General features: G+C 45.0%; 1 protein-coding gene across 2 annotated transcripts in view; it reads right to left on the minus strand.

Annotated features, from left to right (window-relative positions):
* Nucleotides 1-25939, minus strand: part of USP35 (ubiquitin specific peptidase 35) — a 27041-nt gene continuing 1102 nt past the window's right edge. For both annotated transcript variants that reach the window (XM_054269732.1, XM_054269731.1), the window contains exons 2-11: nucleotides 16332-17028; nucleotides 15039-15174; nucleotides 11150-11279; nucleotides 9631-9732; nucleotides 7618-7776; nucleotides 6679-6872; nucleotides 6464-6557; nucleotides 4781-4887; nucleotides 2755-3970; nucleotides 1-1580 (exon numbers count right to left, since the gene is read on the minus strand). In XM_054269732.1, coding sequence (XP_054125707.1) covers nucleotides 1410-1580; nucleotides 2755-3970; nucleotides 4781-4887; nucleotides 6464-6557; nucleotides 6679-6872; nucleotides 7618-7776; nucleotides 9631-9732; nucleotides 11150-11279; nucleotides 15039-15174; nucleotides 16332-17013 — 2991 coding nt within the window. In that variant the 5' untranslated portion in view covers nucleotides 17014-17028 and the 3' untranslated portion in view covers nucleotides 1-1409. The remainder of the gene's footprint in view (nucleotides 1581-2754; nucleotides 3971-4780; nucleotides 4888-6463; nucleotides 6558-6678; nucleotides 6873-7617; nucleotides 7777-9630; nucleotides 9733-11149; nucleotides 11280-15038; nucleotides 15175-16331; nucleotides 17029-25939) is intronic.

Below are 25939 nucleotides of genomic sequence, written 5' to 3' on the forward strand. Positions count from 1 at the left end.
TTGAATTAATTTCCTTTATTTATATATAGGAAAGACAATAAAAGAATATGATAGTCTACACCAGATATTTGACCCCAAGTGTCCTCTCTCGCAGACTTTCTGCTCACATTATCCATAGCAATGTCTGTGCTTTGCCTTTTCCTCCACAAAAACACAATACTCCTACCCCAACATGCCATGGTCAGGATTAGGCCTTGCACTTAGGACCTAAGGCACAAGACTCTGCCACTTGAGCCAGAGAAATCTCTGCTACAGGTGTGAGGGAGGAGCAGGCAGGGGAAAACAGCTGGGGAGGGATATGGGAGAGAGCTGTGGTCCTGCAGATGTGCTGCTTGGGGCTTGAGTTGGCCATCTGCCATCAAAATCAGCCCCTGTTCCATTACTGATTTATATAATACATTGGTTTACACAGTATATACTGATATTGGATTGCTATAACATATCTGGTTGGGCTACTCACCTTGCAAAACAGCATTTAAAATAAAATAGATCATGAGTTTAGGGGGGCTCTGTCATCTGCTGCTCAGTTCAGGGTATCCCAAGGGAAAACCCAAATTTTAAAGGGCAGATCCATCCCAGAAAGCCATCAAATGACAGCAGCAGAAAGAGACTAATGGGGTCCTAAGGACACATCTGGAAAAACAGCTGTGTGTCTTGGCCTGCCGTGCACACTAAAAGCATCCAGAAGTCATCAGTAACACAATGGGTCTTCACTGAAGCCCAGAAACCCCAAATGCATCAGGTCAGTCTCTCTTGGCTGGAGGGGTTTGTGCCCCTCAGTCTCTTTTGGGTGTCTTGCAATAAACAAAGCAATAAAAAAGCATAAACTCCCTCTGGCTGACCTGACACTGATTGTCTTACAAGCTCACTGCCTCACAGACCAGCACTGCTACATTTTGGCATTTTCCAGACTTTTTTCTGCCTTCGGGGTTTTTCATGGTGCGTTCCCAAACCACATTAAAAAGAAATATAACAACTGAGCAGAGGTCACCCCAGAACCAACTCAGTGCCATGGGAAGGGCTGCAGACAGGGTGTGCATGGGACATCTCCATCCCTGGGGCCCTGCTGGGTCTGTCTTCCTCCCCACGCCTGTCCCTGTCACCTCCCCAAGCTGGTGGCATGGCTCACAGCAGGCAAGACATGGCTATGATGAAGCAAAAGGGCACTTCTCCGAGCTGTTGGCAGCTGCTCATTTCTGCGTTAGCTTAGGTACATTAAGGCATGAAGACCAAGTGCATAGGAAGCAGCGAGACCCTCCAGGCGCCTCCAAATCAGCCCCTGAGACCTTTTCCATTGAAATGTTTCTCAAATCCTCCTCCGAGATGCTCACTGTTATCAGGGTGAGGAAGAGGAGCTTCTGGCTTTGGGCTGGCCCCATGGACACTGCCCCTGTGGCTCAAGCTGTTGGCTAGAAGACGAGTCCGTGGAAGGAGCCGGATCCGCCCCCGCCCGCTGCTGGGCTGCAGCCCCCCGAGGAGCTGTCATCATCCTTGTCCCTGTCCAAGTCTCTCCACCACAGCGGGGACTTGGGCAAGGCAGAAATATAGGCGGCTCTGTTCCTCGCTTCTTTTTCCTGCTCCTGGGAGAAGGAAGGGGGGAAAACAGCACAAGGATATCAGCAGATAAAAGACTCAAGTGGGGGGTGCTCCCACCATCCCTGAGGAGCCGAGACCCTGTAAGGTATCCCCTGGGAGCTTCCCTCAGATTAAAGTGGGGTGTGACGGCCATGTGCTCTAGAGCTCAGCAGAAGGGATGCAGCAGAACATTGCAGCTCTTCAGTGATCACACCCAGACCTCCTGTGTCACCTGTGGGAGAGGAGGGACCCCCCAAATCGCTCCACATGCAGGTCATGTCATATGAGACACTGTTGTTTGGAAAGCATTGAGCTCCATCAGCTGAATGGAATCTGTTCTACTTTGTATTCCCAGCTCACCCATCTGCCCAGGCAAGCTGTGGATGCCCCATCCCTGGAAGTGTTCAAGGCCAGTCTGGATGGGGCTTTGAGGACCCAGGTCTAGAGGAAAGGGTCCGTGCCCATGGCAGAGGGGTTGGAACTGGATGGTCTGTAAGTCCCTTCCAACCCAAAGGGTATTCTATGATTCTATGATAAGAAGAGAAAAAGTTAAAAAAAGAAGACTTTGCTTGCAATGGTTCAGGTGAACGTCAGAGGTGGTAGGAAGGAACGGCTAGTTACCAGTGAGTGAAGGTGGGAAGGAGAGGAAGGAGTAGAACAAAAGGAACAAGTATTTTACAATGAAGGTGGTGAGGCACTGGCACAGAATTCCCAGAGAGGCAGGAGATGCTCCACCCCTGGGAACATTCAAGGTCAGCCCACATGGGGGGGGCTCTAAGCATCTGAGTTGAAGATGTCCCTGCTCAGCCTGCAGGGGATGTGGACTAGATAGCCTTTAAAGGCCCCTTCCAATCCAAACTATTCCATCATCCTCTCTTTCCCAGGCACTTCAAAGAAAATTTTGGGCTGAACTTTCAGGAGCAGACAATAGCAAATCAACCCCAAGCACAGCTACAAAGTCTGGCACCAATGGCAGTGCCCAGTCTCATCAGGAACATATAACCTGTTTATATCTGGGGGCTAAAAATGAAAAGGGATTTCTCTTCAGGGAGTGGGTGGATATCTGCAGGATTTTAACCACAGGACAGGATCCCACTGCTACCTGGATTTGTGGGAACGTGGCCCATGAGTCGGACAGCTGCAGGACCGCACCCTGCTGTGCACAGCAGCGGGAGTTACCTGCAAGAAGAGGATGTTATCTTTGGAAATGGCTTCCATCAGGTCCTTGTGGAGGGACGGTTCTCCATGCAGGCGGCCGGCCTCAGCCAGAGCCTCGTGCAGCAGGCAGCTCTGCCGCTCCGGCCGCTGCCGGTAGAACAGGACGTAGGCAGTGTCCTTGGGGAAGAACGAGGTGACGTTGCTGACCGATTCGAAGGAGGAGAAGGAAACTCTGGTGTCATTGAAGAGGTACCACTGGATTTCCAAGTCCAACTGTTTGTCAGAGGCTGGTTTTGGCACCCCATCCTGGGGCTGCCCATGGGGGATGGTGTCAGTGCACTCCCTGGAGTAGCAGTAGTAGTGGCCACTCTCGGAGGAGATGCCTGAATGCACCACCACACTGCAGAGGTCATACACGACAGTCATGAAGCCCCTCCCTGGGACACCACCGTCCTTCCCATGCTGGCAAACTTCCTCAGTTTCCTCTGGAGCAACAAGGATGGGTAGCTTGAGCACCACAGGGATAGAGACATTGTCCAAGATCTTCTTTCTCTTCATAGTCCGTGGGTCGAAGGAAAACCGCAGCAGTGTGAGGATGAGGTAGTGTGGACCCTCTGTCAGCTCTGCCACCTTCTCAGCATCCTGCAAGGATGCACATTTCTCACAGTGGTATTTATTCTCTGCTGTCAGTCTCTCTGGGGATAGAAAATAGTTGATTAAATCTGGGACAGATCTGGAGTCCTTGGGAGCACATGCCTGCTCTCTGAAAGTTGAGAGAGGGTCTTTGGCTGCATCCACCCCAACACCATTGCCACGCAAGGGATTTGCTGCTTCTCCTTGTTCCTGGGAACCTAATGTTTCCACTGACATTGATGGGGCTGCATGGTCACTGGCCATGGGGGCTTTCCTCTGGATCCAGGGAGAGCCCATGAGCTGGCCTGCATTTTCTGGAGGCTCAATGAACTGTGGGCCAATTTCTTCCACTGGTAGAATATGTGTGCTCCCATGCACATTCCTGTCCGATGGAGGAAAAGCCAGGGACAGGTCTGTGAAGACTTCTTCTCGGGAGGAAACATTCAGGCACTTCAAGCAGCGGATCTTTGTCATCATTTTACCCCCAAACATCTTCTCAATCAATGTCTTGTTTAAGTAATGATGCTCCACTGCCTGAGATGTCAAGCTGGATTCCTTGAGTTTCTGGTAGATCCTTTTTCCAGTTTTTTCCTCTTCATGCAATCTTTGGCAGGGGAGAAAAGGCTGTGTTATGCATCAATGCAACACCAAGAGGCAGTTTCTAAAGTAGGGCTCCTGTTCTTCACTGCAAGTAGCTAATCCCAGTCAACCTGCCTGTACCCAAGGGTCTGATGCTGTGGGAAAAAGGTGGGAAAGAGTCTGACAGGATTTGGGAACCTGAAGTCCTTATGTGCCACTGACCACATATTTCTAGAAGGATCATTGGGACACCAGAGATTTGATATTTCTAGGTAAAGGCAAGAATCAATATTTTACAGAGTAGGCTGAGTGGCTTGTCAGGTGAATCTGTAAGGTTGGTACAATTTTAGATTAGGTATCAGGAAAAATCTCTTCACTGAAAGGGTGAAGGGCAGTCAGACATTGGAACAGACTGACCAAGGAAATAGTGAAATCACTGGTCCTAGAAGTGTTAAAAATGTGTAGAGGTGGCATTTAGGGACATGATTTAGCGGTGGACTTCTTAATGGTTGGACTCAATGATCATAGGGGTTTTTCCAACCGTAATGACTCTGTAATTCTATGAATTCCTTGTGTCCTCAGAGCAAAGGCAGAAATTTTCAAGTTGAACTAAGTTCTGACCTAACCCCTAAAATTGTCCAAACAGGGTTTCATTAGAAACAGAATTTCATTTCAGACCATTCTCATTATCCCAACCCTCCACTCTCCCAGCTCCTCTGGGTCCCAGCCACGTGCCCTGTTTGCATGTGGGTTAGCACTAAACAACTAAACACTACACTGGGGTTTGGGGACGCCACTGTCACCAGGCCCCAGGATGACGGCGCTCGTCACGTACCGGTCCAGCAAATACTTGAGGTACTCTGAGCAGTCCTGCTGAGCTCCAGGGGTGAACCAGGGGGGCCAGGAGGCAGAGAGGAAGCTCTCAGGGGAGATGGCAGGTCGCTGGCAGCAACACAGAAGAAATGCATTTAATCCTAGAGATTTTTCCTCAATTCCCAAAGGGGGATGGAGAGAGGAGAGGAGTGGTTTTTTAGCTGGTCCACTGGCAGCACAGTGTTCTGTGCCTGATAAGGTCCCTTTTTCCCCCCTACAAAGGCTAATCCCAGTGCACAGGAAGACTTTCTTGGTTTGCTGCAAGCCAGGATGGTAAGGATGAATTTCAGACATTATTCTATGTATACTTCTATAAAATAAACACATGGATATGTGTTTATCATTCAATTTTTAAATGGTTTATTGACCTGATCCAGATAATTCTACTTAATTCAGCCTGAATTTAATTTGCTGCTCCATTTAATTTGATCAGGATCTCTCTCATGAAATCCTTTCATTAAAAAAAAATCAACCAAAACCCAAAAAAAAAAAAAAAAACAAAACAAAAAAAAACCCAACATCAAACCAAAACAAAAAAAACACTAAACTTTCACCCAACATTCTGATCACTGCAGGCAGGTAATCTGTGTTACCAGATAATGTAACTGCTGACATTAGGAAGCAGATATTTAATTAATATGGGACAAGACCCATTTTTAGAAAAAAGGTAACTTCAAGAACGACCCAAAGAATAAAAATAACCAAAAGGAAATTAACAGGAAACTATAACCATCAGCTACACCACATGCTTCTGTACTAGCTCATCACAGAACACAGACACCCTAACCTGCCATCAAAACCTAGATTCTACTATTACTCAATATTGAATTTTACAGGATGTCTGTATTTCCCCCTCAGGTCATCTGTAGTGACATAATACCACAATGCTACCAGCCAGCTCTGCCAGTCAAGGCTTGGGAAATGAAGAAGCCTGGATGACTTGCTACCCAGCAAGGGAAAATTCACTGCCTTTCCAAAATCTTGTCTTTCTAGGGACAGAAAGATATATTTTCAAGAGAGGAATTAGATATGACCTAGCTGTACCTCCAGGAGTCACTCCATTAAATTTCACATTTGCAATGGGAATATTTACATTTACTTAAGGGTGTTATTTTTATTTTACTTTCCTCGCATACAGAGGATTCAACAATCTGGAATCTAAGGGGATTTTTATAATTATCCTTTTAACAAAACCACTTTTAAAGCAATTTTCTCTGATTGCTAGTGCTTTGCTGGACAGCAGTGGGACAAGGGAGCTGCTCCAGTCTTCTCCCTTGCTGCACAGCAAGAAACAAAGCCTCTGCTTCACACCAACAGGCTTCTCAGCTGACCACAGATGTAAACTATTACCTAATGGACTTCATTGTCAAAAACATTAGCTATGACATCAGCCCAGCCCAAGAAGACCACAAACTAAAGACAGGCAGCCTGGTGTGAACATAGCCCACTTTCATGGGTGATAGGAGTTTCCCTCCACCTCTCCCAAAATTAGCCTCCTTCATATAAACAAAATTTGTCCCATTACAAAAACCCACCAAGATCCACAGCTCCTTATCAGCACGTTGGAGCCAGCAGGAAGCAACTTGGAGACGAGCCTTTCCGCAGCCGACAGTCCAAACAAATAACTAAAACATGAAATAATTACCTGACTGTGCTCCAAAAATGCAAAGAGCCACTGGAGCTTTGTCATCAGGGGCTGGGAGTTGCCCTCAGTTAAATTCAGCACTGAATGCCGAAAGCTGTGAAAGAAAAGCAGAGATGCAATCTGTGAGATGGAAAATCAGCGTGGGACATGCAAGGCTGGAGTGACAAGCAACCCCTGGAGCAGTCCTGAACGGGAGCAAGGGAGGAAAAACTCACTCTGAAGCCATGAAAAGGGACTGTATGATGCTGTTCATGTAGCAAGTGTTTCCCAAGTTAATTAACCCAATCTTTCCCGTCTCTGATTTAGATGCCAGGCGTGGGTAGAAGCAGGCCAGCTCGTTCTTCTGGGAGGTCCAAGCATTTTGTCCCAAGAGGTGTTTAATCCGGTCTTCATTTGGAATCGGGAGAGCCTTGGAAAGAGAGATCTGTGTTACAAATCATCATCTGTCCTCATAAGGGGAAGCTGAGGGCAGGCACTAATGCCTTCTCTCTGGTACTAGTGACAGGGCACAAGCAAACAGCATGAAGCTGTGTCAGGGGAGGTTTAGGTTGAATATTAGGAAAAGTGTTCAGCATGGGATGGCTGGACACTGGAACAGGTTTCCCAGGGAAGTTGTCATGGCACCAAGCCAAGAAGCATTTGGACAATGCTCTCAGGCACCTGGTGTGATTCCTGTCCTGTGCAGAGTCAGTAGTTGAACTCGATGATCCTCATGGGCCCCTTCCGACTCAAGGTATTCTATGATCCCATGACTGACATTTTCCTATAAAGAATTAGTAATGGACAACTGCAAAACTCCTCTGCTAGAGGCATTCACACAACTAATTTTCCTGCTCTTCACATGAACCTGCCTCCCTGCACAGAACAGTTTACTTGTTTGTATTAATCCTTTAGAGGCATTTCAGAATAAAGTTATAGCTAAAACCCACAGGCAACATCAGGACTTCTGCAGGCCCACCATTTGAGAAGTAACTTCCTTCAACCTGCCTACACAGGGCTCAGACTCAGAATTTTAATCCCCTTTCTTCTACCACCTTCTGAGGCGTTGAGGTCAGGGTATCCCTACCAGTGAGACAGTCCCTCTATTCTAGCTACTGACAGAGATGCCATTTCATATGGAAAGCAGTAAAATGACTGAGAAGGGCATAACTCACTTTAACTGCTTCTAGGACTGGTTCATAGAGGTCTGGGAATCCTGAGAAGCGGAAGAACATGCAGTGGATGAGTTCAGCCAGCTGCTCCAGGGAGCTGGTTGCAGAATTGGAGTCCTCCTTCTTCAAAGAGGCCACCAGCCTGGGGATGTGAGGGAGTAGCTGGAAAAGAAAAATTCACTACAAAAATTACTCCACGTTATTCACAGAACGTTAATACATTTAGGGGAATGAAATTCACCTACAGGCAGAAAAGACAATAAACAGGAGTTAACTTCAGTGCCACTCTAGACTTCACCCTTTACCCTTTAAACCCAACAGCAACTCTCTTGTTGATTTTGGCAACCTTAGAGGGTTTTCTGTTGCATGACACCTGCAGGTTTGTGCTGCTGCATTGCTGAGCTGCAATTGCCATTCTTTAGTCTCCCCTAAATCCCACACCCACGGTGGAAAGGACATGCTGACTGCCAAGTACAGGGATTCAAACCTGCAAGGTAGGCAGATGGGATTAGCCTAGAAGAAATGTTGTCTGCTGTGCTTTTAATTTTATACTGAATACACTGAACTGGAATTGGTTTGGTAGAATGGGTGGCAACAGGCGTATAAGCAGCACAGTCTTTATTTTTCATCTCACAAACGCAAAAATGCACGAGCAGATGCAAATGCAAATGATCCATTGCTCACGGGCACCCTCTGCTGACCCTGCAGCTGCACACAGAATTAACAACCGATTTCCAACCCCGCAGATGTGCTACAGTGACCCAGGCACTTACACAACCTCTTTCATATTTATATTTTAAGTTATTTTTAGCCCAGTGTAATCCTGGAGAAAAGTATCAGGACCCCAGTCCAGCCATTTCCAGATCATCTCTTCCTCACTTGGTCTTCTTCTCCTCTTTTCCTTTCCCTTCAAAATGTTGAGATTTTAACTATTTCCCTTCCAACAGAAAAGGTTGTTGGGAAAGAAGATCAATTGCAGCACCTTTTTGTACATCAGAATTTTGCCAAGCTGTGATGTGAACAATTCTAAAAACCCTTCCAAAGTGCCAGGGCAAACACAAAAAGACATGGTTTGGCCCTGTTGGGTTTTGGGTTTTTTAAATAAAGGAGGAAATTTGTACTTATGGGCTACAGATGGAAACTTCAAGCCAAGAGCAACTCACAGCTTTTGGAGTGTTTCAAAACTTGATGTCCAACTGAAGACAACACATTGGAATTGCTCTATTTTTAGAAACCAAAGAGTTTCTCAAGAAATTCAGGTTCCTTCAAAGTGTCTCCAGCTGAGGAGTGAGAAAGCATCAGTTGAAAATGTTGTCTAGATTTGCTTTTTTCTAGCTTTATCTGTTCTGTGAACTTCAGGTGAAAAGCCAAATATAAGGGCTTTAACCAGCAAGTACAAAATCAAACATTAATAGGAGTAATTTTTCCATCGCTGCTTTTATCAGTTCAATCACTACAAGCATGCTTTTGCCTTCAGCCTCACTTTTGAAATTCAGCATTCCAGAGGCAACACCAGCAGGAAGCAGAGCTGTGCCTTAGTGCCAACAGCAAAACAAACTATAAAATATCAGTGTGGAAATGAAAAGTGGATGTTCAAATGTTGCCAAAAGTTGTTTTTGCTTTTAACAGAGAATTTGTGTAGTGAAGTGTTCTGATCCAGTCTTCTGGTCTTGCTGCACTGATGTTGTTCAAACCTTTCAAAGACGACACACCACTTAAAGAAATGGGTGCCACGTGTTGGTGACAATTTAAAGTCACACGTGGGATGGGGCCCACTCAGTCCAACACACAGGAAGGCACCCACTTAGGACAAGCAAGGGCTGTTTAATAATGTATTCCCTGCCCTCCACAGTGAGGGCCCTCTGAGATGTTCTCAATGCAAAGGCTCCACCAAAAGCACTCCAAAGCCAGAGTGGCAACATCTGCCACACCTTAGGTGCCCCCCTATCCCTGCTGCCCCCCAGCAGGGTTACACTCAGGACAATGGCCTCAGCCAAGTGCCAGACTCAGCCTTACCAAGTGAAATGCCTCGTGGGAGTGCTGGAAGCTCAGCAGCATGTACTGCAGGACAGACAAAGCCCCCTCCCTCACAATGGGGTACAGCAGCTTGGAGAAGACCTGGTGGAGGAGAAAATAAAGCAAATGAGAAGGCAGGATGGCACTGCAACCAGCAGGAGAAGGGAACAGTAGGAAACAGAGGCACTGGGCATCTCCCATGGCTGCTGGTCTCTTCCTACTCCATGATGCATGTTGAAGCAAGCAGCCTGTAACTAGGTCTCCAGAGTCATCTCCTGTCCTGAGCATTGGCTCAGGGCACCCTTAAAAATACTGTGTTGGTTATCCTCACCCTTCCAGCCTTATGTAATGCCTCTATGACAGTGCTGCATCTCCATATCTCCTCATGAAAAAACTATGCAAGCACAGCAGAATGCTAGATTTTCTAGAACATGCCTCTTAATTTATTTAGATATTTGGAACTTTATCACTAACCTTTCAGACAAAGAGATAAAAAGCAAGTATCTTTTTCAAAGGCTACATAATTATATTTGTTCTACTTTACAAAAAATACCTCTATACCCTCTACTGTTGTCAGATCATAACTTCTAAGGGTTTCCAAAACTCACATGTTATTTTATGGGCTGCATCCCTTTCCTATGTATTAATAATGAAAGGAAAGAAAGAAAAGCCAGAGATGCTTGGCTACTGTCCCACTGCTCAATGCACTTGGGGGATCACAAAGACAAATGCAGTTATTGATAATGTTCCAGTACTGATAATTATAGAATGATAGTATCATTTACGGGAGAAAATACCTCTAAAATCACTGAGCCCGGCTGTTAACCCAGCACTTCCAAGCCCAGCATTAAGCCATGTCCCTAAGAACATAGTTTTAGTAGCTTCTATGATGACTTCTTCTAGTGGCTCAGGTGTTATCCCCATTATATGAAGGAGGGAAGAGTAGGACCACAGCATGGAAGAAGTTCTGAAATAGTGACCAGTATCCCTTGGGACAGCTTGATCACAATTTTTAGGGAGAGCAAGTACTCACTGCTGAAACAGATGATGGCAATGGCAGTGGGGGCTTTATCTACATTAATAAAAGAACCAAGCCAGGACACAGGCTTTGGAACTGACCTGTGACTGTGTAGACTATTAATACACTCACTGATATGTATTTTACCTGTGCTAGCCAGCAATGACCCAGGCATGGTCAAAGGAGAGCATGTCACATTCCCAAAAGCAAGTTTTACAAGAGCTTCATAGTTTGGGAAGCAGAGTGTTTGACTGGTTTGAAAATCCTTGGCTACTTTATTTCATAACCTTTAAGATATCAGTACCTCTGCAGACCACAACCTGCAGAATCCCAGGTTGTTCTGGAGAACATCATTCCTAGCAGCAAAATCAGTATCCCTTGGGAGAGCAAACTCTTTTTTTCTCTTTGCATCTCATCCTTTCATTTGAAAGGCAGGGTGATATTTCAGGTACAAGATGGTATTTCTATGGTTCACATTCACATTTAAAAGAGCCAACTGACCTTTTCTATTTTCGAAAGAGTGACTTCAATCAAGATGCTGAACTTTTTCACTGCAGCCAAACCCTTCAGCAGAGCAATGATCCACTTGTCTATGTTCTTTCCCAGGGGCCAGGACACCCAGTCAATCATCCTGAAATGAAACACAAACTCTTAAATAAATTTAATGCACATACTGTAAAAGTCAAGCTCCACTCTGGGTCAAACCTCCTCCAAACTGGTGTCCAGTCACTGGGATGAGACAGGCTCTGCACAATGCATTTCACACGTTATTCAAAGCACAACAGAGTCTGAAGTAGAAATACCCCAATGTCACCATCACACTGTGGTTCTTCAGAGGATCAGGCCCAAGTCCATTGAGTAAAGTGGGGATTTTTTCCAAAAATTTCAGTCTAGTCAAATTCAAGTTTTTGAAACTGGTGCTGTGCTCTATATACTACTCAGGTGAGGGTTTGATTGAGGTCTCTGCATTGTCACCATTAGAAAACAAATGATACTGGTTTGATCTCTGCATTGTTACTGGTAAGGAAAAAACACTCAGATTCATATATTTTAGTTTTCAGTGTGGGAAACACTGATTTCCAAAAACACATTAAAAAAACTCCACCTGGAAACTCTAATAGAAGTCAATTATTCCTTAATGTCACAAGGAAAAAAATTTATTTCTAGCCATTCAACCAACATGTTGTCAAGTTTCTGCTAGAAATAAGTACTTTACAGAAGTTTCTTGTAAAACAATAACCTAAGTGATTACACATTGCTTCTGTCAAAATTTAATGTTAAACAACCAGGAAGCAAGTAAGACTTGGGATCTCCAAGTATCCAACTTTGCTGGCCATTTCAGTACTTTTGATTTGAAGATACCCCAAACCTTCAGGCTACACCTCAGTTCAGCTACCTTACCCAGTCAGTTCCTTTTACTTATAATCTGTATCTTATGCAAAGTAAAAGAAGGGAAGATAGATAACTAACCACCACAAGGCAAAGAGCAGGAATTATGAAGTTTACAGGGAACTGGAAAAATTAAAGTCTAGTCAGTAAAAAAACCTTCAAAAGCAGAATATGTTGGTGTTGAAAAACCATAAAAGTCAAGCCAAGGTGGATAATAAAGCAAATGCCAGAGAAGCTTGCACAGACATTTGCACCAGAGGAGAACAAGGAAAGCCATGCAATCACTGTATGTGAAGATGCAGAGCTGTCAAGCATCACCAACACAAGAGGAAGATCAAGGAGTCACAAGGAAGACCCTGAGGATTAGAAATGTAGAACTGGAAGGAAATGTATTGATTCAGAAGGCATGCAAGGCACCAGAAATGGAGGCTACAGCAACTCATCTGCCTGAAGACAACCAGGCAGATGCCAGGTGATTACAAATTCCCAGTGTAACAGCAGCCATGGAAAGGACCATCACCACCTGTGGTGCAGAAGGAAAGGTGTTCTCCATAGCAAAACAATGACACCTCAGGCTGCGGTCAGGCTGCCATGGTGAACATGGTGCACAAACACCACCATCTGTGCCCAAGACCAATGAACTGTGTGGAAGAAATCTGTTCAGGTGGTAGGGAAAATGAAGAACAATTCCTGCAAGAAAAGCTTAAAATAACCTGGCTTGTTTAGCACAGCCACGAGAAAAAGCAGAGATGGGAAGGGACTGCTCTTCCTGCACATATTGAAGGAATAAACACCAGGGAGGCAAAAGATATTTCAGCTATTTCTGTTGGCATAAGATCAAATGAACTGTAAGATGGCCAGAAATACACACAGACTGGCTGTTAGAAGAGAGATTTGACCCACTAAAGCAACCCAGTGGTGGAAGAGCTGTGAAAGAACAGCAGTGAGAACACAGTCCTGCTTTGAGGAGCAGAGTTGAACACTAATGAAAGAGGTCTGTAATGTCAATGCTATAAAGCAGGGAGATGGATCCAGAGATTCAAAGGTCTTTTTTCTCCCTATCTTCTTTAAACAGGCCTAAAATAACCTTATTTGATTGAAGCTATACTTTGCTAGCACTGGTAGCTAAGTTACAGTGCTGCCTGTGTTGCTACAGTGGGAAGAAATTACGTTTTAAATTCACATTGCACGATCCACAAATATTTTAGTAGTGATGACCCTAATTTGACAGAAGAGTCATTGATTTGGTATGCTAAATTTTTAAAAGCCTAGACCCTGATCTCCAGAGGTTGTGAGTGCCTGCATAGCTGTGAGACAGCAGATGCCTTCTGCATCCAGACCTGGGCTCTTTGCAACAGATAGATCTCCAGGGGGAAAAAAAATTAAAACCCAAATCTGTGAGTACCTCTGACATCACAGAGGCATAATAATAGAGTTTATCTAAAAACAGACAAATTCTGTAAAAGAGCTTGTGGTGTGCACTTATGCCAGCAGGTGACAGCCTTGCTTTTTCCACCACCACTTGTTCTTTACAGGCTTGACCAGAAGCTCTACATAAATCCAGTTTATTCCCCTGCTACTCCCAAACTTAAACTTCAGAAAAAACACTTCTGCATGCAACCAGTTTGTCAGAGATACTAGGCTAAAAGATCTTCAATTTGTATGTTTTCCTTTGATTTTCTAGGCATGGAGCACACACATCAAACAGCCTGGGGTCATGCTGGTTTTGGGGCACTCATCTGCCATAAACATGCTGCCAAAACTTCAACATTTATTCTAAGTGATGTTAATTACATTCTGTGGGCTCTGACTAATTATTTACTCCTCCTTCTGCATGACAAAGTCTATTTTAAGGAATGATGCAGTTGATTTGGCAATCTCTGTATTTAGACACTGGCACTCTAAGAAGATTCATCTGGAGCTTGTAGCCACAAGTGTCCAGAAGGAGAAAAAGATGGAGAAGAGGGTTAGGAACTGAACCGATAACCTAATATTTTGTCTTGGGTTGCTCTGGACTCTGGGAAAACCCCGATCTTCCCCAGCAGGCCAAAGAGAAGTAACTCCTTTCTGCATACATAAACTTCCCATCAGGAATAACATGTTTCTGTCATGTAACCTTACTGGGAAGGACACACAAATCCTGTACTAAAGAAGAGGAAAAAAGATGCTTCCAGTGAGATCAAGTCAGAGCAGCTCCCTTGTGTTAAGTGCACACCCCACTGCTATTGAATATATTCTGTTGAAATGGAGACCTCTAAGGAAAGCATGGGTAAAAGACAGAATCATGGAATAATTTAGGCTGGAAAATATCCTTAAGATCTTTGAAGATACACCTAAGTAAGTGCAGAGCCAGGCACTGGAGCACAGAAGAGCTGTAGGACTTGGACATAAGAGTGCAAAGAAGAACCTGATGATGCCAAAGAGGGCACTGGTGCTGCAAAGACCAGGTCTGGCATGTCAGGTAGCCTTTCACTCACTACTCTTCATCATGCTTTGAATAGGTCTCCACTGACTTTGTCTGTCCAGCTGCAGCACACCCACCTGACAAAGGCCAAGGTGGGACCTGGAAACAGCTGGGCATCCTTCCCTCACATAAGTCTTAGCTGTGACTGGTGGCTTAAGAAGATATCCTTCTGAAGGGAGACAGAGATCATAATGAAATAATGAAAATGAGATTTTGGGGAAGAAAATGGCCTCAATAGCTTCAGGAAAAAAAAAATCAAACTTCTTCAACAAAGCCTATATTGGACATCTAATAATGCAATTATTTTAAGAAAATAAACTAAATTAAGCCCAACAAATATAATAATAGTCATAATCATAATAAAAACCACTCTATTCTAGTTCTCTGGGGCCTCAGGGCTAGAAGAAATAATACAGAAGTTTTCCTTTTCCCTACACACTCCTCACCAGGCAGCACCAGCCAAACTGTTTGGGCTAAAACCACACAGGGCATTTCTCCAAACTGAGTCAAAGCTTTCACTCCCACAGCCTCTCCTACCTGCCAATGGCCATCATCATTTGCACATCAGTGATGCTGTCATCATTGGTGAGGTTTCTTATGACACCATCCATGAGTTCCAAAGGGACAAACTGAACCACGCTGGCCAAGGCATTGGAGGGCGCTTCCTGTTCCTCTGCAAGACAGGGATCACCCCCAGCAATGAAGATGTTAGTTGACAGGAGAAACAGGCACACTAAGTCATTTCTTGTCCTAAAAGCCAAATCATTTCTGCCCACAAAAAAATAGAATCATAGAATTGTTTAGATTGGAAAAGCTTTCAAAGATCAAGTCCAACCCTTAACCCAGCGCTGCCAAGTCCACCACTAAACCACATCCCCATATGCCACATCCACACATCATGGAGCAGATACTGAGCTGCTGCCAACGAGCAGTGTAGAGTCCACCATTGGCTGTGCTAGGAGGATAATTCCCCAGATCCCAGTGCAGCACATAATGAAGCTGGATCTTAGCAGATGGCTGTTCCCTGAAGCCATATGTAGCCCCAAGGGAGGAAGAGATTACAGGCACATGTTTGGCCCCACTCAGGTACCAAATTTCCTCTGCTTGCTCTCTTTTTACTAAATATTGCAAATAATGCAAAAGGATGCAACTGCAATTTTGCCTGCCTGGAAATGGGCCTCCTTCCAATGGATGAGGCTGTCATACTGGAAAACCAATCTCCTGTTGTCTTAGGAATAGCTAAAGCAGGAGCTCACCAGCCTTTCATGGCATTGGTACCTCCCAAAAACCTTCTGAAACCCTCCACAATAAACTAAAAGTCCCAGAAGTTGAATAAATATTGCCTGTCTCACCCTAAGATGCAACCACCCTTCAGACAGTCAGAAGGGCTTCATACCTTTAGTCAGAGAAAAAACTGCTTAGCTTTATCCCTAGTCTCTGGTAGGGAGCAGGCAGTGGGGTATCACCAAGTCAGCCATAAGAGAGTGGCATTTCTAAAAGCTCTCAAGTTCCACTCTAACAAGCTGCAGATAAGATGCTTTCCCTTAAGCCCAGCTGATATTGGAAAGTGCTGAACACAAACTTGTGCTGCAAATGCTTTGATCCTGTTAACAGCTCCCATCTGCAGACTCCCTCTGGTTTCAGGATGATATTGTTTTCCCAGCTCAGAACCCTGGTAACTTTTAGACATGCTTGTCTGTTATATTTCATCTGCAGCTGCATTTCTGTAGCGGATGAAAACCCTGCAAGATGTCAAACTAATTGAGTTTGACTTCATCAGAGCCAACATTTACATTCCCAGCCTTTTTATAATTATTATTTTTAAATTACCTGTTGAAGAAATGATAGTGAACAGTTCTTTCAAAGAGGGCAGGATGGCTGAGGTCTGAGTCCTCCAGATCCTCTGCAGCAGACCACTCACTTTGTTCACCTGCTCCAAAAACTCCATGATCTCCTCTTCCCCCTCGGAGACGCACTGGAACTGCCCGATGCACCGGATCAGCTGCTGACAGAAGAGGAGCTGGTGCTTTCCCGTGGGAATGCACTGAGGATGCTGTGTGAGGAGTTTGCTGATCTTCGCACACTGCTTGGGGCTGGGCCTCTCGCACACTTTCCGGAGCACCTCGATCCTCAATAAGCTGAAGATGCTGTTAGCTGATGGGCTTTCCAGGACAAACTGCAGTCCTAACTGGATATAATCAAGGACATAATGGCTTCTCTTCCCCAGAGGTCCATAGCCTTCCTGGAGGAGACTCAGCAGGAAGCGGACGTTGAAGAACTCCTCAAATTCCTCTGGGTGATAGTGGCCATAGACCTCCAAAACCTCTTTCCCAATCTCTCTTTTATACTTGGTGTCCCCAGTGAGATAAAGCTTGGTGGACAGCTCCAGCATGGACCAGCACTGCTCACTGTCCATGGGCTGCTTCGATGCCTCGATGACACGCCTCACGAGCCCTTGCTTCACGTTGTTGGGGTAAGAGGACATCACTACAGCTTCCAGTATCTTATCCATCTCTGCTCCCTGCTCCTAAAAGAGAGGGATAGAGCAGCAGGTTAGTTCAAGGAGGGTCTGCTGAGCTTTTAAGCCCAGGCTGGGGCAAGGGAGGCCAAAAAACCAGAGCTGTCTGGAACCACTCTGAAGAGGGTAATTCTTGTGGCTTTTTCATGTAGCATTCAGAAACGTTTCCACTCTGGTGATGTTTGACTGAGACTAAAGACTCCAAATGGAATGGATACACAAAGATACAGAACTTCTTCTGATTAATCACAGATTTTTGTCCTGCAAACAACCAAGTACACACCCACAGAAGGCACAAATGGGGAATCAAGGGAGCCAAGCTCTTACAGTGATGTCTGCTGGCTCAGGTGTCCTCAAGAGGCAGAGATAGTCCCGATGATTGTCTTCACATTCAGGGAAGGAGAGAAAAGCCCTGGGAAGCAGAGGTGGGATTGCAGCCTCTCTGTGCAATGGCAGGAGTGTTTGTTTAGCATCTACACCGTGCTGCCAGCCACTCCATCTGAGTGGTGCAGTCTTGGCTGCTCCCCAGGGACCTGCCGCATTTGTATGCAGGACCAAAGCGAGCAGGGAGAGAAACTGCAGAGTCAGGCAAAGTTTCCCATTTGTCACAGCCTGAATTCACCAGCAATAAAGCACTGGAGAAGAGTTTAAAAAAAACCAAGGAATTCCCAAGGAAAAGCTCAGAATAACATTTATAACCAGTTGTTGGATGCACTACTGCACAAAAGAAACAAAAAAACAAAAAACAAAAAAACAAACAAACAAACAAACAAAAACCTACCAAAAACTAAACCATTATAGAGTGATAAAATTAGACAGTCAGGATTTCTTATAATGTATTACAGGGACTAAAAAGGCTCATCCACAGCAGGTCCCCCCAGCACAATGCACTGCACAAATACACATTTGGAGAAGGTCCCTTCCTGCCTATAGCCTAAAATGAGCCACACTCATCTGACCAGAATAATAATTCCCACCTTGCTGTTCCTCAGCTCCCTAATCTGTGAAATGAGAACAACATGCACCAGTTCCTAGTGGGGCTGGTGGAAAGATCCTTCATTAGCACTTGGGAAGCACTTGAAGTTTTTCAAGTGGACGGGGTTACAAAGAATACATATGCAGATGACATGTACCCCAAGTATGGTTTTCACAGATGACAGCCAGAAGAGACCTCAGCAGATGCCATCCCTGGAGAAAGCCTGTATCTGAGCCAGAGAGTATCTTAGCTCCTGGTAAACAGCTGCTTGAGGGTGGAGGAGTAAAACCATGCCAGACACAAACATCAAGCTTTGACTCACGGCTAACTGGCTGGGAAGCCTTCCCACTTCACCAAATATAACCCCTTCCCATCATTGCTTGCCCACAATCTCCCAAGATGACAAAAAACCATTATTGATAAATATATATAGATATATATATATATATAGCCACCTCCAATCCAGCGATGACCACAGGCTACATTGCAATTCCTCTCCAAGAACCACTTTGCCCTTTCTGGCCCCTGCCTGCTGACTCATACATTCCTCTGCTCATGTGCTGGATTTATTTTTCTCCCATCAAGCACTATTGCTGCCTTCCCTGCAACAAGCCATGGCAGAGCTAATGCTCTCCATCACACTGTTTCCTCAGGATAGAATATATAAGCAGGACTCCTGAGGGACCAGCCTGCATTAAACCAGTGGGAAACGAGGACAAAATAAAAGCGAAATAAGAGCGAAAATAAAAGGAGAAGACAAAATCCCACAGATAATGTCTTTTCACCTCAACAGAAAGTACCACAGTGTCAGAAAAGGCTAAAAGTCAACCTGGAGAGCAGATGGGGCTTGCAGACAGTCCAAAATCAGGAGGAGCATTTGTCCTTGCTGTAGCTCAGTGGCCGCCTTGGCCAAACACAAACTGGCACACACCTGCAGTCAGGCTGGTAGCCCTTTTACCTCCTCTCTGCAGGTTCCCAGACTGATCCCAGACGCCCCAGTCATCTGGCACATAGATAAGGGACCAGGAGGAGGTAGGAGGATCTACAGTGATCATTGGTTATGTCTCACTATTACTTCCCTGGAGCAATCCATGCTGAGCCGGGCACAGTGATTTGGAAACATCACACAGGCAGGATGGTCAAACAATGGCTACAGCTCTTTTAGACCTAACCCCACAAATCACCACAGTCCCCTGGTGTATGTGGTGTTGGGTGCTCTTGCTGTCCCTCTCAGATGGGACGGCTGCCCACCACTGTCCCCACCATGATGGTGCTTTTAGCTACTTTAGCATTGCCAAACCTCACCAAGTTTTTGATGCAAAGAGTCTAATTTCATCTGAATTTGAGATAAACTTGCATCTCCTAAAAGGGCTTGGTTCTTCCTCAGGCTGATGACAGAAAGGGACAGGAGGATGGGCTTCCTCAATATTGCTGCCTGGAGTGCAACAGAGTCATGTCTGACGTTGTGTAGTAGGACAAGGCTGAAACAAACTCCCTCCACAGTCAATAGGCAAACAAGTCTCAAAGGACCTTCTTCCTCAGCAGGAAACAGCATAATGACTTATATGGACATTAAGACCTTGAAGACACACAGGGAGAACCACCTGAGTCGACCTTGTGGTGAAGGGTCCATGCTCTCCTCACCAGTGAAGGGCTTTGCAGGACAAGGCTGGGCTTTAGCTAATACAGTCCCATCTGCACCTCTCCAACCACCCTGTGTCAGTGAGAGGGGACAGATAAGCCCATGGCTCTGCTGTGTATCAGGGTAGACCAAACTGCTCCCTGGGTGTGGGCCAGATAAGGTCAGGATGGAGGATGCTAGCCAGGCCATACATTATAATCTGAGAACCACATCAAAGCAACATTTAAGTGGCTTTGTAATATGCAATAATTTATAGTCTTAAAACTACACTAAAAAAGCATTCAAACTAAAAGATCATTCACATGTCAAAGGCTAGGAATTAAGATGGCTAATTCAAGACAAGCACAGTTCCAGATGCTTTCAGAGCAATATTATTTTAAGCAGCTAATATTAACTTTTTTTCCCCCCAAGACCTCCATGGAAAGTGAGTCAGGGTTTGCAGTGGAGGAGTAAAGTGATTTGGAATGTTGTCTGTAAGATCACTGTCTCATTTGTTGTAGAAATTGGAAGTGTGTCATAAATAACCCAGGGAACTGCAGGAGAGGGAAGGACGGTTCACTGTCGAGCAGCTAATGCTACCTTGGAGATCTGGTCCCTGGTTCTCCTCTGTTTAATACTGAAATAAAGAGACTAAATATTCAGACAATCAGGCTTCTATAATGAGTGTTCCTGAAGTAGAACAACCTTTTGCACTTCTTCCTCACCAGCATTAATAACACACTGAAGAGCTGGGAGGATTGGCTCATTCCTGCCTATGAACAGAACTGAGTTCCTGGAACATACAAGCATGAAATAGAAGGTCAAAGAGTTAATTATTAAACTGAAGAGTCATATTGAGGTTCCCATCTGTTTTGTAGCTCTCATAAAACACAGAGTACACAATATGAGCTTTGGAGGGAAACAGAAAACATCCCAGGAAATGGCAAAACTCTTTTGCTACCCCAGTGAATGACTGGCAGGAATAACACATGCAAAATCACAGAATGAGGAGAACCTTGGGAGGTCTCTAGCCCAAACCCTGCACAGCTGAAATCAACCCCAGCTGCTCAGGGCTTTATCCATTAAGGCCTAGAAAATATTCCAGGTTGGAAATCATACAACAACCCTGGGCAACCTGCTCCTGTTCTAATTAGGTCATAGTGGGAAGGTTTACCCTATTTGCAGTTGGAAGCTCTTGTTTCAATTTATGTCTGTTTTTTCTCATTCACCTGCCTTGTACTCCTGGATTCATCTCCTCAATAACCTCCTTGTAGGCATTGGAGCTGTTATCTGCCAGTGCCCAGCCTTCAACAGTTCAAGGGGTTAGTCCATCCCAGCTGAGCCCATCCCCAGCATCCACCCCAAAAGACTTTGCATTTGTCCCTGTTGAATTCCATGAGGTTCACATCAGCCACAGCATGTCCTGGCCCTCCTGTTTGGCAGCCCTGTCCCCAAGAGTATTGACTACTCTTCAACTCTGGTCTCACTCACAAATTTGATAAAATTAATTTCATCTCCTCTTCCACATCATTCATTAAAAGTATGTAAAAGGCAAGGTCCTAGGATAGTTCCCACCTTCTTCCTACACAATTAGCAGTCCACACATCTGTCTTTGATATAAGGATGGTGCAGGGCATCATCTCAAAATCCTTACTGACATCAAAGATGCTTGCTGACCACAAGATGGCTCCCTGCAAGGACAGACACTCAAACACACTCTAGAAACCAGAGAGCGAAAAGGAACTTAAGCAAAGAGCAGCATTGGCCAGCTTAGTGTCACTCTCCAAACTGAATAAACAGCAAAAAAAAAACCCAAAACCCAGTCATGGGATGAAAAATCACCTTTGGCTTTGCTTGTGTCTAGTTTTCATACTCTGTACTGTTTCGAGCTGTACTTCGAGTTCTCTTCTGCCCATTCTTTTTCTTTAATTAGGATTCATTTAAATTGAAATCTATCCAATTCCTTCTAAATCAATTCATTCCTTTATCTCTGCCAGCAGCAGATTTCCAGTAAAGTCTCCTCAGTACTTTTTGCAGAATGTGGTACCAATTCCCACACCCTAGGTCTTAACAAAGCTCTGAAAACATAGATGCAAAATGTACCTTACCTTTAGGGAACCTTAGTAATAAATTCAGCACATTTCCTACAATGGCATCATAGAGACTTTGAAAAATACCACTAAAGAAGGAAAAATAATTCCCACCATCCAAATGTTGAGCGATACATAAAGTGGTTTGCCTCTGACTTAAAAAGAAGAAAAATATCTACTCCCCTGAACTCCCTGGAGGTCGGGAAGTGCAGAAATGAGACTCACCTTTTATTGTCCTTAACACCTGCCAAAATGGTTTCTTTTATGTCAGCCAAGACATTACTGCTATTCCTGCTGCATCCTCCAGGCAGCCAGGCAATTAGGGCTCAATCCTGCAGTATGCTGAGCTGCTGCAGGATAAAAGGGAGCTCTCATAGTGCCTTGATAGGCACTATCAAATAGGCACAAAAAATACTCTGTTCTCTAAAATTTCTACAAAATTTGCCATGACTTGGTATACAACTTCCTACAAGGACCAGCCCTGTTGTTACCTCTCTCGGTCTGTTTTCCAGAAATATCAAAGTGATTGTGTAATAATAACTTTTTTTTATTTTTTGCAGAGACAATAAATGTCCAATGAATTCATAGGCAAAGAGGTTTTTTCTTTGTTCAAAGTACATCTCTGTTCATCCAGCTAAGAAGGGAAAACCACAGCCTGCACATCATTACCACATCTAATAGATACTCATGTTATTGTAGCAATATAAAAACTGAGGCACATCTAGACCATGGAATCATAGAATGGATGGAAGGGACTTAAAAACTATCTAGACCAAAGCACTTGCACAAGGAGATGGAATAGGCTGTGACAGAGCCAGCAGCCAAACCTCTCCAGACCTGCAAATACATTAATGGCGATGCTCCACTGTCCTTTGCTTTCAGCTGCTGAGTTGAACCCCATAAAGTGGCGTGGCAGACCAGAGCACCAAGGTAATTTTTATGAGATCTAAGCAGAAAATCAGAGCTAATAACTGCAGAAAAATCCCATTAAATAGCCCTTTAGAAAAAGAAGAAGAGACTCTACCCATTTGCAGTCATAAAAAGGAAAAATTGCCAGCACAGAAGCCTGGTTGAATTTTTTGCATATGATTATAATCTGCCTTTCTAAATTCACCTTTGCTTTTCAAGGAGATCATATATTCCTTGCTTCCTGTCCCAGACTGTTTTCCAGTGGCAGATTGCACTTGTGTTGTGTGTCTCCTACTCACTAGAGTTAATTACTTTTGGCTGACGAGGCTCTTCATGCTTTTTATCCTCGGAATCAGAACTGCCCTTTAGTACAGCACCAATGGAGATTGTCCTTCACCACAGGCAGCAGATTTGGAACAGGACATTGCCCTGCACCACAGGCAGTAGCAGATTTGGAGCAGGAGCCTGTCCCTACACTCTGCAGGACAATAGCTTTCAGCTCTCTCCAGAGAGTGAAGGTTTATTTAAGGCATTGTCACCCAACTGGACTGCTGGCATTTTGCATGGCTTTGCATGCAGGAGCTCCATCTTGGGAACAATGAGTTCCTCTCTTGTGGCCAGGCTCTTTTAGAGGTCTCAAAAACATAACCAACCAGAAGATACCTATTTGCAATCAGCCTAAATTTATCATATAGTAGTCCCTACCTTTTAAAAAATTTGTTGATACTTTAGACCCACAGATCACTGCGGACCCTCTTCCTTTTTTCTACAGTACCATGTATTTCATGGTTCTTTTTTTCCTCTAAAACATCATAAATATGTTTGACCACATCATACAATTCTATCAGCCCTCTCCAACTGACAACAGTGCTGGGCAGGCTGCCCTATCTCAACCCATCTATCTTACCTACCCTATCCTGCACTCTTATTTCTTCAGTGCTTCTTCTTTGATCCCTTTGGTGCACACAGATCCCCAAGTTTCTTCTCTTGCTCTGTTTTTTTGCTGTTTGGTACTCAGTCACCAAATTAAAAAAAAAGGCTTTGGCTGGATGTCAAAGCAATCAGTGCACCACCAAATAAAGCCTATGGCTCTTTCATCCTCTCTTTGTGCAGACTGCTCCTCCCAGCTCCATTCCTCCCCTTCAGTCAACAGCCACAAACACACATCTCTAGTACCTACTGGTATCCTTTTCCAATAAAGCATCTCAGAACCATCACTAGCTTATTATCAACCATCCTGGTATGGATACAGGAAGCAAGACACAAGGAATTAAGTTCCTCTCTCCTTTGAAAATCAGCAGGAGAGAAAGGGTCATGAGGCAAGGCTTGCTCAAACCACCAGACCAGCAGTGACACACCACTGGTTCTGCGGGTAAGCCCAGCACCAGCTCCACACAAAAATAACACACCACAGCTGCTTTTGATCTCTCTGAATTTATTTGACATCAGATAAAAAGCTCTGTTCTGCCTGCAATAGGTAAGTTTTTCCCAGTTTTCCTCCTCACATCCTGCAGTTGAAGGTATTTTCCTTTCCTTTTCTTTCCCCAAAAGACTTCTGCTTTCCTGCTTAGCTAGAGCTCTTAGCCTGGGCTGTGACACCCTACTTCCATAAGGCTTTATGCTGGGAGTGCCCAGATCCTGCATTGACCTTCAGGCCAAGGTCCTCTTTATCAATGTCCCTGGAGATGGTAAATACATCTACTCCGGAAAGCTGGCTGTTTTCCTGAAGGTATTTATAGCATTAAAATCACTCTTCTTTCTTCAGGTTTCTGTCTGCTTTTGTGTCTGTATAGAAATTAAAACCCTGGATATAACCCAAGGAAAAACCACGTCCTGTTCACCAAAGCATACCAGACTGAGGGCGGATACTGCCAACGCTGCCTGGGATTCATCAGACACTGATTCACTGTTTGGAGACAGAGATCTCCAGTTTTTGGTGGTGCCTTCAGGAAAGGAAAAATAGGCAATGATGCCCATTTGAGACCTCAGTTTCCCTCCAGTCCCAAATATATTTGGCTTTGCATCTGCCAATTCAGAAAGCAGGAATGCACAGTGAGACCATGACAAACTTTATGGACTCCATCACAAAGGTGCCCAAAGCATTTTGAGACCCCTTCTCAGGTGAAAGCTCAGTTGCATCCTTTCAGTCTAGATAGGGCATGCTGTTGAAATTTCCCTGCCACCAGATGCAGCATGGTCTAGTTGAGCTCCCAAAGTGCTATGAAAACATCATAGCAGTGCAAATATTCCAACATCTGCTTTCATTCTTCAGTAACACCTGCAAAGTCCAACTGGAGCAGATCTAACCTGAAATTGGATTGGGTCTCAGCTAATCTTAATTTGACCCTCACTTTTAGAGTCTTTGGCTCCCTATCACATGGGAACATCCCAAGGCGTCTCTCCCCAGGTCAGCTTCCCTGGGGAAAACCTGAATCTGTCTTGGTCAGTTTGTTATAACAAGATGCTGCCTTGTAAACAGGTTTAAAAGCCCTGCAGGCAGTGAGGGAATGCACACACCCCCACTTTCCAATGTTGCTCCTGTATTTCTCCCTCCAAGCATTCACCTATAGCCTGATTCCCAAAAAGCCAAATGCTCAAGCACCCCTCCTCCACCATTCCCTTCTGCACCCTGACCACAGAGCATACCTCTGTCCAAGTATCTGTCTGGGAATCCCAAAACCCCACCCTTTCTCCCAAACTCCTCCCTAAAAGAATCCCTCCCCTGAGCATCCTTCCTGCATCTCAGCCTTTTCGGTAGTTCTCACCCCAACCATCTCTCCTGGACCTCCTTCCAAGCCCTCTGCTACATTGCAACCCCAGAGCATCCCTCTGAGTATCTCTCCCAAGCACCCCTACCCTTTATCCTGAGTATCCCTCCCTTGGAGCATCCCAGTTCCTGAGAACGCCAACTCTATCCTGACCCTCAAGCAGCCCTTACTTCCAGCTCCTTCCTGCATCCTGACCCCTAAAACCCTTCTGTATCCTGAGTGCCAAGCATTCTTGCCTTTGAGCATCCCTTCTGCAACACTTTCCACCAGTACCTCTACTGCACTGCTTCCCTTGAGCAGCCCACCTCACCAGAGCATCCCTCACCCAGAGCATCCCTCATTCCATGCATCTCTCCAGCATCCCAATGCCCCAAGCATCCCTTTCCCTGACTACCCTTCCTGCATCTCTTCCCCTGAGCACCCTTCTTATACACTTCTCACTGAGTATTCCTCCTGAATCCCTCACCCCGAGCATTCATCACCCCAAGCACTCCTCCTGTACCTCTTACCCCGAGCACTTCTGTATCCCTCATCCAGAGTATCCCTCCAGGACTCC

The sequence above is a fragment of the Melozone crissalis genome, unplaced genomic scaffold, assembly GCF_028551555.1.
Source record: "Melozone crissalis strain CALT ecotype California unplaced genomic scaffold, PUWL_Pcris_2 ptg000008l_1, whole genome shotgun sequence".
Classification (NCBI taxonomy): domain Eukaryota; kingdom Metazoa; phylum Chordata; class Aves; order Passeriformes; family Passerellidae; genus Melozone; species Melozone crissalis.